At 37.8% G+C, this 17,028-nt stretch overlaps 1 protein-coding gene across 1 annotated transcript in view; it reads right to left on the bottom strand.

Annotated features, from left to right (window-relative positions):
- Positions 1-4,129, bottom strand: part of Sec63 (translocation protein Sec63) — a 237,335-nt gene extending 233,206 nt beyond the window's left edge. Inside the window, exon 1 of the mRNA XM_090379377.1 lies at positions 3,962-4,129. Within this exon, the coding sequence (XP_090235503.1) occupies positions 3,962-4,085 (124 nt within the window). The 5' untranslated portion in view covers positions 4,086-4,129. The remainder of the gene's footprint in view (positions 1-3,961) is intronic.
- Positions 4,130-17,028: the final 12,899 nt, after the last annotated feature.

Raw genomic sequence — 17,028 nt, 5'->3', positions numbered from 1 at the left:
TGTCACACTTTGTCCCCTTTGTGAATTCAATATACATTTACACATCTCCAGTCTGTGGGGACTTCCCCTCAGTCCAAGGATGCTCTCATAATTATGGCTAAGGGTTTGCTTACTTCCTTTGCAACCTCCTTTAATATAACTGGATAGATCCCATCCACTGCAGATGCCTTTTTATGTTTAATTTGAGCAATGCTTCCTCCACTTTGCTCTCAGTTATTACAAAATCATTTAACTCCCTGTTAGAGCTTGATAAACATATCTGGCCCTCTCATCCTTGAATAGCTCCTCATGTGTGAATATAGAAGCAAAATACTCATTTAGTTTGGCAGCTATCTGAGAATGATCATCTTCAATAAAACCATTGATATCATGTGGACCAATCTGATTCATAGGTAAAGAAATCTTTTTTGCTGCTTTTCTTTGCATCCTTTGCCAAAAATCTTGCTTTGCTTGCCTAACCTCCTTTGTGACTTGATTACAGACTAGCTTATATCTACCATAGACTTTTGTGTCACCTGACAATTTATATGCATCCCATGCATTTTTCTTCTCTGCCACGAGTCTCATTAGTTCATTTGACATTCATTTGGGCCTAAACCTAGAACAGTATCTCTTAGTTGGAACAAAAAGCCTAGTAGCTTCCAAGATTATTTTCTTGAATGCTTCCCATTTAGAATTTGCTGTTGGGAAAATCATCAGTTGATCCCACTGAACATAATTTAAAATATCTCCAAGACCACTGTAGTCACCTTTACGAAAGAAAAAACCCTTCCCTTTACCCCTGATGGTACTTACATCTTTAAATAAATCCCACATCAGTACACCGTCAGGGACCACATCTGTGATCCCTGCCACCCAGTGGTTCCTTTATCTGTAAATTCTTAATGCATGAATAATCACTGCTGATAATCAGATCAAGAGTGTTACTCCCTCTGGTTGCCTCTCTAATATGCTGCTGTAGAAAACAATCATACAATAAATCCACAAAAGTCTTGCTAGTGTGCAAGTGACCATGGGACACACTGATTTACTGGCCCACTATTTCTCTGTATAATTGTTCATTATACTCATCAGTCATTAGGCCTATAACAAACTCCTACCCTTATATTTTCTTTCCCTGTGCTTATGTAACACAAAACTGACTCAACATTGCACTATCCATCTATGTCAACTGGATATACTTCCTTAGATTTTGTGTTTCTTAACTAACTGCACAGTCTCTTCATGTTTAAAATATCACATATGATGGCTGAGCAACTATCATATGATGTTCCAATTTGACAGGTGATGTCTTCAATTCATATTTGACAGTTGCCTGAATAATGCTAACATGAGATACGAATGTGTGATTTGACCTTGCACAAGGTCTTCTAGACTGTGTGCAAGGTCACACATTCTAGAAGTCTCAGTGATATCGTCCACCTTTAAAGCATTTGCACCACTGAGTTCAACAAAAAGGAAAATTTAAGACCTTTTTTCTTTTTTTTTTTTTTTTGGTAGAGGCATTACATAAAATAACAATACAATATTACTTATAGCCAATAGCAGATGAAATAAAATTTTGTCCATGCAAAACCCAAATGAAACCTAACGTAAAAAATTCTAGACATTCTAAGTTATAAAATAATCTTTTTTTTTTTTTACACAACGTTCGGATACTTTTAACAACTTCAGTACAGGAACATGCAATATATTCAGTGTCTTAGTCGTATACCATGTTCAAGACATTTTGCCGTACAACAGCAAAATATCCTGAACTGACCTTTATTTGTATATACAGGATATCTGAAAAAAAAAAAAAAAAAAACTAGGATGTATTCCAGGGTCCAAAATAAAAAAGGTTCACATTTGATTCTGAACAGTTACAGAATGAGATACGGTTCTTTGAATTTTAAAAAATGGATTAGTTTTGAAAAGTAAATAAAAAAAGAATTAGAATAAGTAGACACATACCTAGTATGAATAAATATTTTATTTGGTATGTGTCTGCTTATTTTGTTTCAAATTATTCAAAACTCCATAGCCATTTTTTTAAAGTACAAAACAACTAAATTTTCCTAACCACTCAAAATTAAATATTCAGACTTTTCTTTTCTTTTTAGTATTAGTGGTGAAAAATGATGCAAGAAAGTAAGCTTATACAGCATCGGGAAAAAAAAAAAATTAAAAATTTCCTATTTCCTTTGACTGATTCTATTGAATATTTTTGAATCTTAAAATATATTTACATTATTTGCACCTACTCTGAAACATGCACTGTCCTTTATATTAACAATCAAAGTCTCTGCAAATTGGTGTCTAATTAAATATGGATTTATGTTACTGCTTTTCTGTATGAGAACAAAAAAGTAAACAAGGAAAAACTCAGTGACAGCAACGTTTCTTCACATCCCAATAAAAAAAAAATAAAAATTCAAAAGGACAATCATGATAAAGTTTTATTCTTCAAACCAGATTACTGATTGCCAGTAGCAGCCACTGGAAATTTCAGCTGGTAGTGCCAATATACTATATATATATATCCAATATTTTAAATTAAAAAAAATAAAACATAAGCCAGTATTATGGCAAAAACTGTAGAGCGAAAATTAACATAAAAATAACCCAAAACAAAAAAAAGAATAGATATATATATATATATATATATATATATATTCTTTTTTTTTTCAGCTTCATATGGAGGAATTGCATGTCGCTGCCACTAATGAATGCTTAATTATTTATTTATTTATTGACTTTATTATAATTTAACTTATGTTAATATTTAATATAATTCAATGATACTATATATATATATATATATTTTTTTTTTTTTTTTTCCCCTTGGGCACTTTTTTCCCCCAAAATTTAATATTAGGCAGATTTCTGCCTAATCAATTAATTTCTAGTTTATCATTAAATATACCAGCTACTAAAAGCTGCTGTTTTTTTTTTTTTTTTTTTTTAAATTACTCATCTTATTCACAGCAAATAAAAACTAATAAGGGCATGTGAGGCTAGAAATTGGGGCAAATTCTGCAGTGGCTCACCTATGCAGTTCTTCATCCAGCAGAAAAGGGTTCCAAAGCAACCCTATGCCCTACTCATGTTTGTGTCATTTGCTGTATGGTTGCAATGAGGGCCAGTTTTAAAGTGGCACTTTAAAACTCACTCTCATTTCAACTCTTTCTTGACTTACGAATAAGACTTTGTAACATTAATTCATTGGCAACATTCCTTGGCACCATATAGCTACTAATAATAATAATAATAATAATAATAATGAATACAAAAGGGTATTTAATCTATTTTTTTTTTTTTTTTTTTTAGTGTTACTGTGATAGTGCCACTCGATTGCCAGCCGCCAATGTTGATGCTATCACGAATTAAAATTTCTTTAAACAGTCTATAAGCAAGTGTGTTTCTGCATGTTCAGAACGATATTGCATCTAAGATATAAGCCAATGCAATAATTTCATATTATAAGCCAAAATTTCAAGCTAAAGTGTAAATCATGATTTTAGATATAAAGAAATAAACAAATGCCTATTTTCAATGTGTACTCACGACTCAAATCTGATGAACTAAAATTATGAAAAGATTGTTCACCTTTTAAACGGATGAATAAATGAAATACCGATTCAGTATTATGCAGCAAGTTTTATAATATCCTATTTTGAAATATAAAAGTCGGTGTTAACTTTTACTTTAAAAATATACTATTTGGGTGGCACAGATGTTCGCGCCAGAAAAATACTCTTATTATTATCATATATATATTTTTTTGTTTTGTTTTGCTTCCCCAACTGGTTTAGTTACAACTGGATATATACACAATATTTATTGCAGTATTTACCTTTCTATCAGGGTGAATCAGCGAAGCGGCAGTTTTTATGAGGTAAGACATATCGGCTAGCACACTCAAACTAAAAATTTAGTATAATTACTGGATTTCATAACAAATGATATTTTTATTCCTCACCTTTTCTTCCTTCCCGTGGCCAAAAATAATATGTACAAGGGATGACAACCAGTGCCTCAAACGATAACAAAAAATAAAAGAAAGTCCCACCACTCTCATCATACTGAAACTTAGCACCAGCCATTTTGAAAGTCGTGTCACTACACAGCTTCCACGCTGATACTTTCAGAAGCCATATAAAAGACCGCCGATAAGACGGATGAGGGCGCATTAATGTATAGTGGTGATTCATATTATAGCAAATTTTAAATTTTGTGCTGAGGCCACTAAAGCCATGAGGCGTCAATATATTGTGTGCGTAAATTTCTTGAATTCTATGATCACGTTTCCTGTTTTGGTGATTAAAAAAATCAAGTTTTCGTAAAAAATAAGATACTACCGTCCCCTGAGACTGATTAACACGGCACGCTTCCAGGATGCTGTACTTTCACAAGCTACAGTGACAAAACAACTACATCACCTTTAAAAAAAGTAACATTTGTAGTGAAACATATAAGATATTGTGTGATTACAATCATTTTATTTGTCGCAAAGCAAAGGTATTGCGTCAGATAACGCTTCTATTTCATCAGACAAGGTATTGCATCAGCAGTTTCTATAAATACGGCGTTGGAAGGGTATACAAGCTCATTAGTATCCTGTTTTACGGAGGTATAAGCATGGCTCCATATGTTTAGTTGACACCAAGAAAAAAAAAAAGGTGCAGCTGTTGCTCTGTTCCAGAAAGGGCTTTCTACGGGTGCTATCGCTGATAAAATAGGCTGCCACCAGTCAATAGTATCCCGGGTGCTGAAATTAAAGCGTAAAACCGGTGATGTGAATAGAAGACCTGGATCAGGCCGTAAGATAGTGACCCCGGGGGCTCACATCTGGTGAGTATGGGCTTGGCAAACCCAGGGTCCTGAGCTGGATATCATCATTCTTCTCTTTCTTGGTGATTCCTTTCTACTTCTCTCTCTCTCTCTCTCTCTCTCTCTCTCTCTCTCTCTCTCTCTCTTTCTCTCTCTCTCTCTCTCTCTCAGGGGGTAACTTGGGAATTTTTTTTTTTTTTTTTTTGGCTGGTGCAGCATAAGCCTCAGGCTTCCTTGTACCATATGGCCATTAATAATAATAATAATAATAATAATAACTACGCCTTCCCAAGATCGATATTTGAAACGGCTATGCCTTGGTAATCGCCATGCTAGTGGTCCTGATCTAAAAATGGACTTTGAGATGGCCTCTAGTGTTGAAACAAGGGCATTAACTATCCAAAGACGGCTTTCAGAATGTGGTCTGCATGCCTATCAACCCAAGAAGAAGTCTTTGTTCACCAGACAAATGAGGAAGAAGCGACTTGCTTGGACTAAAACCCATGTTTCATGGACAAAGGAGCAATCGGACACCGTCATCTTTTCTGACGAATCGAAATTCAACCTGCATGTAGACATGTATAGTATCCTACGTAGGACGGCACCTGAACGCAAGTTCAACTCCGCCTTTGTACACTGTGATGGTTACAGAGCACTGTAACAGGCCAGAAATGTGTGTAATATTATGTTCGTGCAGTGTGTGTGTTGTTAGGTTTTTCTGGCCGTTTTGTCACCAGGCAGGCGATCACCTGGAAAGCCTGCCGTCTACACGACGGGGAGGTAGGCCACAACTACGCATGAACCATTCCAAAGCGAGTTTGAAGCCATTGAAAAGAGCCCCTGCCAGCAACCCGGCAACAGCGCGCGCGCACACACACACACACACAGTCACCCCCAGGAGAGAGGACAGCAAAAGACGAAGAAATTAAGAAGAGCATAAAGTAAACAAAAAATAATAATAATAAATAAATTTAAAAAACAAAATAAAAATAATAATAAAACAAAAAAATAAATATAAAACAAAAAAAATAAAATATTTAGCTGTCTTTGCTCACGTCTTTATGCAGTGCTGCCCAAAGTAGTCTACAAAGAGAAAAGGTGTACTGTCAAACACAAGTAGTAATGTCATTCAAAAACAAGATCAGCAGAAACAAGTTCTAGATATAATTCTGTTAATCTGGAGTGGTATCAGAAGTCACTGGTTGATGACGGCTTTAGTTGTGGAGAGTCTTGATAAAGAATGATTCAGCATCTGTTAAAACCTTCGTGTGGTCTTGAAAACCAGCAAAATTTTGGACATTACGTCACCAGGACGACAAACGAGGCAACAAGTTGTATTTTCATTTATGGAGTGTTTTCAGTTTGATTGCTTGCATTAACATTAACATTGAAAGTCTTTCTGCGATTAAAAGCAGCATTGCAGAAGGTTTGAAGGGGCTGGAAATTGTTCACAGATATGAGTATCTTCTCACATCCGGGAGACAAGTTTGGTGCTGTTGCCTTAAGAGCCAATATTAGGTCCTCGTAAATGGAGCATTCAAATAGTACGTGAGGAGAGTCTTCCGGTAGCCCACATCGACAGGAGACTATATTAGAAAGTCTGAATTGGTAAAGTTTTGAATTAAGCGAACCAAGTCCAGTAAGAATATAGGAGGTAAACAGTGAGGGTGAATACCATTTTCTGGTGGATGATGAAAGTAGTGCAGTTACGTTGGGAACAATTTTTGTAATAGCTCATTTTCCAGTAGAATTCCATCTATTCTGCCAGGTGTTTACTAACAAATTCCAGCAACCGGTTCGTTCAGCTTTGGGGTCAGCCTGAGGGTTAACAATGATTCCCTGAAATTCCGTAGAAATGACTCTGCGGATGTAAAAGCGAAGCCCTCTAAACACAACATGCAGGTCAAGTGGTATAGTGCCTGCAAGAGTCTGTAGAGCTGGAGTTGATACTGCCGGCAAACGTGAAGTAGGCTAAGGAGAAAACAATTGAACAGTGGATAACTTAGTTTGAACAGTTTTAAGTGCAGCACGTCGAAACCAAAGGTTGGCAGCATAGATCATAATTGGGATTATGGCATCTTTATAAAATATATTAGGGTTTTAGTGTTCAATCCCCAGTCTTGTCTGGTAATTTGGAGCAGCATTGCGGTAAAACTCTTAATTTTGACGGACAGATATTGAATATGTGCAGTAAAGGAAAAGCGGTCGTCGATGATAATTCCTAAAAATTTGGCTCTTCAGACAAGTGGAAGTGATTTCTTGTCATGTTTTATAACTGGTGGTCTGCCATAGTCTAATTTGTGTTTGAAAATCATGATCTTCGATTTAGTTGGGGATACTTTCAATGCGTTCTTAGAGGACCAAGACGATAGTTCAAAGAATACTTTATTGGCATAGAGTTCTAAATCAGATCTTGAGTTTCCATTCACAAAAAAGAAAAGGTCATCTGCATATGCAAATTGTTGCACATTTTGAAATTCAGTCGGCCTAAGCAGTCAATCATCAAGAACTAGGTTCCAAATCAAGACCCAAAATTGATCCTTGGGGGAAACCACGGGAGACAGATCTGTGAATCTTCGTGCTTTTAGTGATAATGGTGACAGTGCGATCTGCAAAGTAGTTTCTATCAAGTTTATAAAGCTGAAGAGAACAATGATTGGAACGCAGTCTACTGAGGGCGCTCTCCCACCATAAAGTATCAAAAGAGCCCTCAAAATCGATAAAGATCTCCATAAAGTACCCGGAAGTGGACAGTGGAGCTATCAATAAGGTGGTGAAGTTCTAATAAGGCGTCTTCGCATCCAAGCTCCTTGCCTAAAACCGTATTGAAGAGAGGATGTGGAGCTTATAGCTCCCTGCATTGTGGTAATTTTATTAGCGATTAGTCTCTCTAACACTTTTCCCAGGTGAGAGAGCAAGGCTGTGGGGTGGTAGGATCTGACATTGTCTAGTGGCTTTCCAGGTTTATTTAAAATCTTAATATTTAAAATAAATAAATGCACATGGCATAATACTTTAAGAGTTTAGTATCTATATAATATCGGTGTTTTGATACACCATAGACACTGATGATAGGCCAATAGCCTTGAAACATGTCTGGGTGGTGGTACTCACTGAGAATAAGTAACAATAGCCTTCGCTATTAGTGAAGCGTTACTTATTCGAGGTAGTGCAGCATCATGGCAACTCGTCGTGAAGGCAGAGCACAATATGAGAAAGAGCAAATGATGCCCACAACAACTACCTTGTAGTTTTTTTAAGAGTGTCTATGGTGTATCAAAACACCGATATTATATAGATACTAAACTCTTAAAGTATTATGCCATGTGCATTTATTTATTTTAAATATTATCTTATACACCTTTTGGCATCTCTCATATTGTGCGATTAACTTCACAACTGGGTCGTCATGTCTGCAATACTAGGGTACCTGCCCACCCACTGATGATAGGCCAATAGCCTTTGCATCACTTGGGTACCTACCCACTCACTGACGAAGGGCCAAATAGCCCTGAAACAGTGCTGCTAGGGGGAGCTTGATGATGTCCGGAGTTTCCGAGAATAGGTAACAACAGCCTTCTCCACTGGGGAAGCGTTGCCTATTCGAGGAGTTTATGAGTTTTTGAGTGGTGTGAGTTGAAGGAGTTACTGTCCCTTTCATTCTTCTACACTTTTCCTCTTCCACTCCTACTATAAATTTCCCTCTACCTTTTTTGCTTTTCTAAGTCTAATAGGGACAAGTGGATATTCGAGTAGATATTCACATACATACATCAAATAGCCTTGAAACATGTCTGGGTGGTGGTACTCACTGAGAATAAGTAACAATAGCCTTCACTATTAGTGAAGCGTTACTTATTCGAGGTAGTGCAGCATCATGGCAACTCGTCGTGAAGGCAGAGCACAATATGAGAAAGAGCAAATGATGCCCACAACAACTACCTTGTAGTTTTTTAAGTGTCTATGGTGTATCAAAACACCGATATTATATAGATACTAAAGTCTTAATGATAACAAGGGAAGTAATTTGAAATAACTGGTTATGAAGATACAGTTACCTTTTAGCACTTGTGCTTAACGCTTTGGACATTTTAGGATTTGGTTTTGCGTCCTTGTGTTCTTTCTCGCGCTCCGGATTTGCGTTCGTCGTACTAGTGCTCCGACCTCGGTTATTAGCGCCAGAAGGTCCTGCCTGGGAGCGGTCGCCCGACATAACCCGATTTCGGACCAAACGCCTAAGTTTATCAAGCACTTATAAGTTTATCAAGTGGAAATCTGCTGTACACCAATGGAAACAGTGAAAGGAGTGAAGGTGGAGTTGGGTTTCTGGTCCATAAAGATTTTAAAAACAACATTTTGGAATTCAAAAGTACATCACCAAGGGTGTCAAGACTAATACTCAAGATTTCTAAGAGGTACAAGCTAAAGATTATAATGATTTATGCACCAACATCGAGCCATGATGATGAAGAGGTTGAAGAAATGTACACTGAAATTGAGAGTCTTCTAGATGAGCAGAAAACCCACTACACTATTATTATGGGGGACTTCAATGCTAAGGTTGGAAAAAGGCAAAACAGCGCAGAAAGAGGAACTATAGGAAATTTTGGAATTGGTGAAAGAAATAAAAGAGGTGAAAGACTTGTGGAATTTGCAGAATCTCAAGGAATGTCAGTAATGAACACTTTTTTCAAGAAAAGGGTGAACAGAAAGTGGACATGGAAGAGTCCAAATGGATTAACAACTAATGAAATTGACTTCATCCTCACTAACAGAAGATATATTGTGAATGATGTTACCGTCCTGAATAAGGTAAATGTTGGAAGTGATCACAGAATGGTAAGATGTACACTTGATATAGATGTAGGAAAGGAAAGGAAAAAACTGACTCGAGTAAATAATACAAAGGTCTTTGAAATAACAGAGGAGGAGAAAAAGCAGTATGTACTGGAACTTAAGAACAAGTATGAGCTTTTGCAGACTGCTCAGGACCAAGATATCGACGAGGAATATTACAACTTTCTGAAAGTGATAAAGCCCAAGAAACCTATAGGGAAACAGAAATCCAAAGAAGAAAAAATTAGTCAAGAAACACTTGTCATGATGAACCAAAGACGACAAATGAAGAGCAAGAAAAACACTGACAGGGAGAAAATTGAGTATACTGAATTATGCAAAGCCATTAGAAAGAGACTCAGAGAGGACATAAGAAGATTTAACATAAGAAAAGTAGAACAAGCATTAAGGGAAAACAAAGGATTTAAATCAGCAGCCATGAGCAGTAATACAGGAAGACAAAAGATACTGAAACTGAAGAATAGCGATGGTGTACTTATAAACAGCAGAGAAGGCATAATTCAAATAGCAGAAGACTACTATAGAGAATTATACAAGGAGCGAGGGAATGATACCAGCAGTGGGGAAGATGGATTGCAAAGTAGCAACACATACGACATACCCGATATTCTTCCCGAAGAGGTAGAACATGCATTGAAGAAAATGAAGAATCGGAAAGCCCCGGGGGAAGATGAAGTTACTGTAGAGTTGTTAAAATTGGGAGGAAGAGACATAACACAAAAACTGGCAAGGCTCTTCACAAAGTGATTAGAAAAGGTGTGATGCCTAAGCAGTGGAATAATGCAATCATAGTTTTGTTGCATAAGAAAAGAGATAAATCAGAAATTGGAAATTATAGACCAATTAGCTTGTTATCCCATATCTACAAGTTGTTCACAAGGGTCATTACTAACAGATTAGAAAGAATACTTGATGAGAATCAACCGAAAGAGCAAGCTGGCTTTAGGACAGGATTCTCAACTATGGATCACCTTCACGTAATATCACAGCTAATGGAGAAAGCAAATGAATATAAAACACCATTATGCCTGGCATTTGTGGATTATGAAAAGGCATTTGACTCCATACAGCATAAGGCAATGTTTCGGGCACTGGAAAGACAAGGCATAGATACTCCATATATTATGATTTTGAAGAAAATATATGAGAGTGCTACATCCTTTATTAGACTAGACAAAGACAGTAGCAAATTTAAAATCGAGAAAGGAGTTCGACAAGGAGACACAATATCTCCGAAGCTGTTTACTGCTGCCCTTGAGGAAGCTTTCAGAAGATTAGACTGGTCGCAGAAAGGAGTCAATGTGAACGGAGAGTACCTAAACCATTTACGATTTGCAGATGACATTGTGGTCATAAGCCACGATCCCAAAGAATTAGAGGAAAATCTTAATCAGTTATGCACAGTTAGTAAGGATTTTGGACTAAAGATGAATATGGCTAAAACAAAAGTAATGATGAACAAGTATGCCACGGAAAGGGAAATAATGATTGAAGGAGCAGTAATTGAAAAGGTGGAGTCATATACTTATCTGGGACAAGTTATTAGCTGTAATAATGATAAATGGCTGGAAGTCAAGAGAAGAATAAATTTTGGATGGATAGCATTCAGGAAATATAGTCACATACTGAAGAGCAATATCCCAGTTTGTCTGAAACGTAAAATAATGAATCAATGTATACTCCCCACCATGACTTATGGAAGTGAAACTTGGGCACTCACCAAAAGAATGGAAGAGAAGCTAAGAACTACACAGCGAAGAATGGAACGAATTATATTGGGAATCAGACTGTTAGATAAGAAGAGAAACACATGGATTAGGCAGCAAACTCAAGTAAAGGACATTCTTATCAAAACTAAAGAACTAAAATGGTCTTGGGCAGGACACATAGCTCGAAGACATGATGACAGATGGACTAAGAAAATAACAGAATGGTACCCAAGAGGAGCTAGAAGAAAACCTGGAAGACAAAGGCGGAGATGGATAGATGAAATACATGAGTTTTTGAGTAGTAAATGGATGGCCAGTGCTCAAAACAGAAGGAACTGGAAAGTTGCTGGAGAGGCCTTCATCCTGCAGTGGATTGAAAATGGCTGATGATGATGATGACTAAACTCTTAAAGTATTATGCCATGTGCATTTATTTATTTTAAATATTATCTTATACACCTTTTGGCATCTCTCATATTGTGCGATTAACTTCACAACTGGGTCGTCATGTCTGCAATACTAGGGTACCTGCCCACCCACTGATGATAGGCCAATAGCCTTGAAACATGTCTGGGTGGTGGTACTCACTGAGAATAAGTAACAATAGCCTTCGCTATTAGTGAAGCGTTACTTATTCGAGGTAGTGCAGCATCATGGCAACTCGTCGTGAAGGCAGAGCACAATATGAGAAAGAGCAAATGATGCCCACAACAACTACCTTGTAGTTTTTTTAAGAGTGTCTATGGTGTATCAAAACACCGATATTATATAGATACTAAACTCTTAAAGTATTATGCCATGTGCATTTATTTATTTTAAATATTATCTTATACACCTTTTGGCATCTCTCATATTGTGCGATTAACTTCACAACGGGGTCGTCATGTCTGCAATACTAGGGTACCTGCCCACCCACTGATGATAGGCCAATAGCCTTGAAACATGTCTGGGTGGTGGTACTCACTGAGAATAAGTAACAATAGCCTTCGCTATTAGTGAAGCGTTACTTATTCGAGGTAGTGCAGCATCATGGCAACTCGTCGTGAAGGCAGAGCACAATATGAGAAAGAGCAAATGATGCCCACAACAACTACCTTGTAGTTTTTTTAAGAGTGTCTATGGTGTATCAAAACACCGATATTATATTAAAATCTTAAGAATGGCGTGTTTCATGGTTTGGGAAATGTTCCAGTATTTAAGCAGTTGTTGAATAATTTAAGTAGAGCTTTGGGCTTTAGGTCAAAAAATGTTTGATGACCTGATTGATAAATATATTTTCAATCAGGTTATCGCCAGGACATTTGTTTGACAGAATTTTATTCAGGATTGAAGTAAGTTCCTCTGCAGTGAATGGACTTGTTTCTTCTAAAGGAAGCTATTTTTGGTTTAAATCTCGATTAGATAGATAATATGAAATGTCAATAGTGTCATCATTAGGCAGCAATTGGCCAAAGAGGGCATTTATTGAACAAAATATTGAGGGCTTATTTTGCTGATTTACAGTACACAATACTGTTACGTTAACTTGTCATTTAAGTTTGTACACGTGAATGCAATAAAATGTATGTTTGGTTGTCATTATTGCCATTTGCATTTCTCATGTTTCCATTAAATGCGCATTTTAGCCTTTGGGAAGATATTTATGGCAATTAAGTATATCAGGTGGAGTCTTTTTATTGGATTTCATTCACAGAGATGTATATCCCATCTAAAAAATGCAAATTGAACATTTCTGCAACCCACAATGCAACGCAAAACACATTATTTGCAAAATTCAGAAGTAATGCAGTTTTTTTGTCCGCCACTGTATATAATCATTAGCCATCGGAATATATGCCAAAAAATACAGGTCAAATATCCCCTAAAATATGCAACAAAATGCTAATATATGCACTACAATTTTTACTTTTATTACACGTTTATTACAGTTAATTGAACGACAGTTTATTTGTATTCAACGTGTTAAAGTAGTAAGACTGAGACTATTAACAGGATCGGATTTAACTGTGCGGCTTCCATCGTTTCGTTTATTGCATCAAATCTATTCATAAATACTTTACCACTTTATCATGTGAACATGATTTGCTACGTGTGTGTTGGTTTTAATTGCGCCAGTTTATTTCAGACAAAAACAATATTTTGTGTATTTATGTACCCCAAGGCCTATGCTACCTAAATTCAGAATTGCTTATGAGGAGTTAAAAAAAAATTTCATATTAGGGTTAAAAAAAAAAAAAAACTATTACATTAGGTCACCGGGAAAGTTATTTCATATACCCATGTGTACTGTGTCTGCAAATTACGTGTCCTCTTGTCGATTTGCCTGTTTTACTGGACGAAACAAACACAGTTTCTAGAGAAAAAACCTTGTAATTTACGCCGGCGTGAGAGCGACTAACTCAGCCATGGAGTAAAAAACCCATAAAAGTTCCTCGTATTATCAACTGGATTCGAACCCGGGCCTTTTGCACTCGGTGACTTCGCACCGAGTGCAAAAGTGATGACGTTATTACGCTACCGGCGTAAACCATATTAGTGTGTGTGCGTGCTCATGTGTGTGATGTCTTTGTTAGGCAGTGCCAGTGGTTCCCACAAAACCGCGCTTAATGGCACTGTGAAGGTGCAGGACTCTTCAAGGCTAGATGAGTGTGAATTGTTGGGTACCGTAAGTTATGCGTTTGTGTTGTTCATCTGGCTTCTTAGTTACTAGGAGTTGCGATCACCAAGGAAGGCACCTCCCAGCATCCGTTCATGGCACAAGGAGCTGGACCAGGAGCAGATAAGAACGTCTGACTAGACTTCCCTTGGCAGAGCAAGGGGTAAGCCCCAAATGAACAGAAAAACGGAAACAATGGAAGAAGGGGAAATCAAAGGTGAAGGTGAAAGGGGAACATAAAGAGAGATGTTCCTGAGGCGAGTAGGAGCCAGGAAAAACTTGAAGTAGGTGGGGTGCCCTAAAGAAAGGTGGGGAGGGATAAGAGAATAAAAGTGGCTAAGGGCGAATAGACTTCTAAGGAGTATTTTTGAGACAGCAGCATGCTACAGATCAAGCTCTCTGTGGAAGGTGGTGTTGGGGAGATGAGTCGATGTCCAGTTGAAGGTCGCCAGATTGGAGATTTCAATATACGGAGTTGATTGTGATATATCTGGTTCCAATAGCTCAATGGATGTTCTACTATAGTGGTTGTGGGAGAGTAGCCGAGAGGTTCTTTCACAACATAGCTAAGTTAGTTGAACTCGGGCGAGCGCATCATGGTAATATCTCCCATCTTGTAGATCTGGTGGTACATAGAGCCACATCGTTCCGACGGGGATGTCATGATTGGTGAATACTGAATACCTCACAGGTGATTAAACTATGATCACTGGTCGTTAGATATTCATGAACGAACCAGTCAGATACATCTTGGACAAGGGAGAGTGTCATCATGGTGAGGTCTACGTTGGACTGACCATTTGTTGAACTAAAAGTAGGAAAGTGCCCTGGTTCATTTAGAGGGGACAGGTCTCGTAAGGCTAGGAACTCTTCCATAAGCACGTCTCTGGTGTCAGTAGAGGGATATAATCATAAGGTGGACTTGGCGTTTGCATCAACGGCTATGATGATTCAGCAGCCATCCAGGGCGCGATCCAGCTCTATCAGGTGAGGTGCAATGTCGTGACTATATTGTAAATATGAGGAGATGACTGTGATTCTACCAAAGTCGCCTTCCAAGGTTGCTGCAGCCAGATGTGATGTGATGACAGAATGTATTCGGGTGACGACGATGTCTGGGTTCCTGACTATAATACCTGCAAAGCAGTCATCTCGAGGGGTCTGAACTTTTTTGTAGGCTAGGAGGTATCCAACTGTTCTACTCTCTGAGCAATATGGTTCTTGGAGGAGGAATATCGATTTTATTTTCTTCAAGTATTTGGTGCAATTGGTTAGATACAGTTATTGATTTGTGGGCATTGATCTGTGCAAAACGAAGCTTGGATTGATTACTGTTAAAGCTATGCCCATAATAGGTGTTGGATTTAAGATTCTCTTCTGCACATTGATAGACAGGACATGCATCATCCCTGGCGGAATGTTCATGAGGTCGGTTGATATATTTACAGTTAGCACATTTTTTGTATTTGAAAATTTGGTTAACAAAAAATTTATTCCCACATGCACCACCATGCACTGCGCGGGTAGCACAGTGGTATCGTCACCGTCCTCTCCATATCGGGTGGAAAAGGCCCGGGTTCAAATCCCATCAATGACTCGAGGAACTTTAATGGGCTTTTTCACTCCGTGGCTGAGTTAGTCGGTCTCAGTCGTAGATAGCAAGGTTTTTTCTCCAGAAACTGGGTTGGGTTTTTTTCGTCCAGCAAAACAGGCAAATCGACCAGAGAACACACGCAATTTACAGACAAAACACATATATGGGTATATATTAGAAATGATGGGTAGCCCTAATATAATAATTCGATTTTTTTTTTTTTTTTTTTTTTTTGCACTACCTTGCAAAATATCCTGCTGGCGCCCATGATTATGTGGTTGTGGTGTGGGTTTCAGTCGCATCAGCAACTTAGACCATTGCGCAGTAAATAATATGCCTGTAAATTGCTTGTGTTCTGTGGTCAATTTCCTGTTTGCTGTACGAAAAACCGCAGTTTCTGGGAGATAAAACCATGATGCCCTCACCTGAGTCTGACCAACTTAACTATGTTGTGAAAAAGACCCATAAATATTCTTCGCGTCATTGACGTGATTCAAACTCAGTTCTTTTCCACGCGTGTAACCAAACTTGTAATCACTGTCCTCACCACATTGGTGGAGACAGTGATTTCACCATCTCTGCTACTGCCAACCGAGGGCAAAATGTATTATGTCCATAAATTATGTGTGAGTCCTCTGATCGGTTTGCATATTTCCGAACGAAAAACCATACTGTCCTCATATGAGAACGACTAACTTAGCTACGGAGTGAAAAAAGACCATAAAAGTTCCTCTTGTCATTGACGTGATTAGAATCCTGGCATTTTCCACTCTGTATTTGGAGAACTCTGATTATAATCACTGTGCTTGCCGTGAGGACGACGATGAGGGGTCAGTAAGTCATGTCCGGAATTTGCCTATTCTTGACTGTTTTTTTTTATTATTTGGGTGTTATCATGTGAAAACCCATAAAAATTCCTGTATAGAGAGAATCACTGCAGGACTACTCCATGAACTAGGCGAGTCCCTAGATATACTCTAGTCTAAAAAAGACCTGAAGCACACGTTTTACAATCAGATGTGGCTTGAGGTTAGTTACATCAAAACTGAAGCGTAGAATTGTTCTAACTGGTCATATTTGACGACAACGCTCTTAGTAATTTAAAAATTTAGTTCAGAACTGGTCCACAGATAGACCAGTCCATATGAAAACTGCTGCATTACAGAAGTAGTAAAGAAGTTGAATAGGTACTTTTCGACATTTACTTAAATTTGAAAATTACGATTCAAAGTTCTGTTTTCTCTAGTCCCGACTCTAACCACGGGGCTTCAGTGGACAGAGTCATATTTCTGTAAAATAAATGATATAAAGTAGCCTTTATACTAAGCTTTCTTCCCACTGCACAAGTTTCCAAAATTCCAAGTCAGACTGCGAAGTGCGTCGTAACTTGAAACACTCTG

The sequence above is a fragment of the Mastigoproctus giganteus genome, chromosome 8 (genome assembly GCF_048544385.1).
Source record: "Mastigoproctus giganteus isolate SK-2022 chromosome 8, ASM4854438v1, whole genome shotgun sequence".
NCBI classification, from domain to species: Eukaryota; Metazoa; Arthropoda; class Arachnida; order Uropygi; family Thelyphonidae; genus Mastigoproctus; species Mastigoproctus giganteus.
The sequence above is the reverse complement of the archived record's forward strand: the minus strand, read 5'-3'. Positions and strand labels throughout refer to the sequence as shown.